This window comes from Rhagoletis zephyria, unplaced genomic scaffold (assembly GCF_001687245.7).
Source record: "Rhagoletis zephyria isolate East Lansing unplaced genomic scaffold, Rhagoletis_zephyria_1.1 Rzeph_scaffold_09022, whole genome shotgun sequence".
NCBI lineage: Eukaryota > Metazoa > Arthropoda > Insecta > Diptera > Tephritidae > Rhagoletis > Rhagoletis zephyria.
The window spans coordinates 1-3,978 of NW_016166101.1; the positions used below are offsets into that span (position 1 = coordinate 1).

Here is a 3,978-nt window from a genome sequence, read left to right on the forward strand (position 1 = left end):
TTGTTGCACTTTTTTGAAGTTTTCTACCAATTGTTAAACTTGGGTTTATGTGGGGTTTGTTAGTGAAAGAACTGTATTTTAATTGAAAATTCTTAAAAATAAATAAATAAACATAAGTTGCACACAGTATCACTTTGAAATGGCGTGCTATAGATATGACCGATACTGTATGTGAAATAGAATATATTATCTTAATATAGAAAGGCCTTAACTCATTTTCTTATGAAATTCAGATGTGCACAAACATCAGTAGACTACTTACTAGGGACCTAGTTTCAGTGTTTATAAAAAACCAGTGTATGGAAAATTCGCAACTGCAGAACTTAAGTTTCCAAAAATTGTAAAACCATGTAAAGAAGCAAAAATGTTAAACAGAGCCTTTCTAAATTAAGGTAAAGTTATGTATGTATGTATGAAAATTTTTCATTCACCAACCATTGACTGCAGACATTCTTTGTTAGACAGCTTTTCTTCAAATTCATCTGCCGATTTAATCGTTGTTAATGGCAACATAGTAACAACTTCAGCCAGTGGGTCTGATTTGGTGACTTTTAGAGTTACCTTTCTATTGTTTGGCGTTTTGTCTTGAAGCATTACTTCAGATTGTGTGCTAGACTGAAAATAGAAGTATTAAGTCTACAAATTGAGGTTTAAAAGTAAGTTAAAAATAAGACAGCTGTCTATTTTCCAGGCTAGTTTTATAAGTCGATATTTTGGAATGAATTAATAAGGCTTGATGCTAGGAGCTGCCGGTGACCAAATCTCACTTTTGGCACAATTGTCAGTTACGCGGTCTTGTATTTTAAACAAGAATATGTTTGTACATACATATGCAACTTAATTAAAAGTTTTTCAGCAGGAGTAAATGCATGGATGCAAGGCATTTTCTACCGTAGAAATTAATGTTGGTCTAGTTGAAAAACAGTTTAGACAAAGATCCTTGTAATAATTGCTATCAGAAGTATATTTCCTTTTAGAACGCAGCTATTTTCGTTTAATTCTCAATGGGACAGTTTGATACTTCACATCCATGCATTTCATACGCTTCGCTACTTACATTTCCTGTGCAATATGTTCTCATATATTCTACGCAGTCTTCCAAATTCCTTAAGCGTGTGTCCAAGTTAGTCATATACACAGCTAAGTTATTTTGTTGATCTATAATGGCTTTTAATAGAGTGACAACTTCTGTAAAATTACTAGATGTGACATATGCATACAAATTTTTTATTAATACAATTTGGAAATACCTGCATTAGAATCCTTCGAAACAATATGTTCCACATGCTGAGGATCTACTACCAATCCACATGTACCTGAAGAATTTAATGCCATTGGAGTCACTATGGAACCAGCTTCATTAAATAATAGAATTCCGTTAACAAATGTATATGTATGAACATGTTGTTTCAATGATTGCAACTTTACCTTCTACAGAATTCTGCACCCGTTTCAATGATGTTATGGTTTCGTCATTTTCAAATTTACCTGCAGAGGAAGTGTTTACTGCTCGTTTGATGGGTGTGGCGTTTTTATATTTACGTGAATTCGCTGTTGAATGATCATTGGCAGTAACGCTTCCTATACGCGGATAATCGGCCACTTTCCCAAATGTTGGATTTGCTATAGTACAAATGTGATTCAATAATTGCATCTCGTAGGCCTTTAAACGGCATTTCCTTCAATTATTGCAACTTTACCTTCAAAAGAATTCAACATCATCTTCGGTGGTGTAGCGCCTTCATCCGATGATTCCTCGTCTGAGATGGTTTCAACTTTAACTGTTTGAATGCTTATTGCTCGGTTAATTGGTCTGGCGTTTTCATCGTTTAACAGCAACCTTCGATAGTTTTCCACATTCTTTTCAAATGCTTTCTTCTCAATGCTCATTAGGTTAGCAAACGTTTTTTTATTCATATTGCCTGGGTATTTGGAGGTACAATCGCTTTTATTTTCAAATCTATCAACAATTTGTTAAAATGCAATTTCCAAACAAACAACAAACATCTATAAAGTCCGGTCGCTTGTGTTTTGATCACTTTCTACTTACACATCGTTTGCACGCGGCAGTTTTAATTTTTTAGAGTAGCTGTTAAGGGTGCGGTTAAAAATTGAAATGCTTCTACGGATTTTGCTTCCGAAATGCGAAAGCGAAAGTTTAGAGCGTGTCAGATAATATAATGAATTTCGGAAAGGCTGTCAAATTGAGAAATCAGTTGCATGAGCAGTCACACCTTGCATGGAAAGTGTCTTTCGAAAGAGGTTTTTATTTCCGAAAGGCGAATTGCAGGAAAAATTTCTGAAATCGCTTTTTGGCTGTTCTCACAGCGAATGAGTTTCTGGCAATCTTTCTCGATACTAAAATGCAACCATGGGCGGTGGGGTTGTCGTTTGTTTGCTATTTCTCTTGCAAAAGCGAGAAAATATAGGTTATAATTAACGTTTTTGTCGTGTAAACAATAATTTAACGATTAAGTATATTAAACAAAATAATATATTTCAAGCATTTTTGATATTTAATTCAACAATATTTTTTATCATTTTACACAAATTCACGATCAGGGCCACACGGAAACACTCGATTAGTTTGACAGCACTTGCAGAAGAAATAAAAATTGCTAGTGCAGCACGAGCAAGTTGAAATATATTTCCGAAATCGATTTTCGCTCTTGCTGTTGCAGTCCCACCATGCAACTTTTATTTCTGAAACTGATTTCCGAAAGGTGACAGAAAGATCTTTCTGGCTGTTCACACATCGAAATAAAATTTCTCTTTCTCAATTTGACAGCGAATTGCGTGCGAAAGAAAGAAATATTGCCACGTCTGACAGGCTCTTTTAGTTGCACGCGTAAACACACAAAAATCCTTTTTGCAGAACTGCAAAAATCACTTTCGGAAATAAAAATTGCAAGATGTAACTGCAACTGAAATTACGCAAATTGAATTCGAGAAATAATTTCAAATTCCTCGTGCTGCACAAATGCAAATTTTCGTTTTTGCTGCAAGTGCTGCCAATCCATTCGAATGTTGCCGTGTGACGCTGCTTCAAAGAATTTTACGGAATGAGAAAATAGCTGACTGTTGAAAGCAAGCGAGAGCCCGCAAACCGCTCGGTTCGTACTTTTTGCGGTCTACATGTGCGGGAACCATGAACGAAAGACACAAGATCACGCCATCCCGAAAGAAAGAAAAAAGTTATTTTCTAGCTGTTGAAATCTCGACGCCATCTTTGTTGGAAGAAATAAACAACGCAGAGAACAAAAAAACCGCGTAATTGTTGAACGCATGAATAATCATTTTTATTATGCAAATTCTTCTATAAATCATGTCGTTGTATTAAATTATTCTTTACCTTATGTGTGCACACGTTGTCACAAGCGAAAATTAAGAAAATTGCAGTAAAAAGCCACCACCAAATTGTAAACAACGAACAAATGTAAACAAACGGCTAATGTCAAAGTCACCCAACTTTTTTCCTAAATGCGATTATAACAGGCTACTAAGAAGAAGGCGTGATCTTGTATTTTTGGTTCATGTGCGGGATCTCACATGCTTCTTCGCGCAAGCGTGATTTTCAAGCACTGAAGACGGCTATTTAAATACATATATGCGTATTTTGTGCGTATTTTAGCATTTTTTTTATTCTACTTGAAAAATTTACTTCAAATACTAAAATATGCACAAAACAGCCACGAAATGTCGAATGCATTAATACTTCATATTAGTAGAGAATAAAATAATCAAACGGTTTCTAACATTTTATTCAATCAGCCCAATTCTTAATATTTCCGGGGAGTTTGTTCTCCGGGAATTTGTTTCTCGCGAGAAAGAAATCCCCCAATAATTAATTCCCAGGGAGTAGCATTTTCCCCGAAAATTTTGGAGTTGACAGGTCGACTCCGCCGTTTATCGTAGAATCGGCCTGAATATCTTTACAATTCTTCATACTCCCTGGTGTTTGTTCTCCTGGAGTTTGTT

General features: G+C 35.4%; 1 protein-coding gene across 1 annotated transcript; it reads right to left on the reverse strand.

The window, feature by feature from the left end:
• Positions 1-172: 172 nt before the first annotated feature.
• Positions 173-2,234, reverse strand: LOC108375498 (uncharacterized). The gene is made up of 5 exons (XM_017631629.1): positions 1,701-2,234; positions 1,429-1,623; positions 1,251-1,355; positions 1,058-1,188; positions 173-615 (listed from the first exon to the last, which is right to left on the reverse strand). Exons 1-5 carry the CDS (start codon positions 1,915-1,917, stop codon positions 424-426), a joined length of 840 nt encoding a protein of 279 aa, XP_017487118.1. The 5' UTR covers positions 1,918-2,234; the 3' UTR covers positions 173-423.
• Between the last annotated feature and the right edge of the window lie 1,744 nt (positions 2,235-3,978).

What these genes read in the sequence shown, in the direction of transcription:
- LOC108375498 (XM_017631629.1), bottom strand. Translation starts at nt 1,917, where the DNA reads ATGAATAAAAAAACGTTTGCTAACCTAATGAGCATTGAGAAGAAAGCA. An exon ending in TTCGAAGGATTCTAATGCAG is followed by an intron (nt 1,189 to 1,250) that starts GTATTTCCAAAT and finishes GTAATTTTACAG; the next exon opens with AAGTTGTCACTCTATTAAAA. An exon ending in GAACATATTGCACAGGAAAT is followed by an intron (nt 616 to 1,057) that starts GTAAGTAGCGAA and finishes TTCTATTTTCAG; the next exon opens with TCTAGCACACAATCTGAAGT.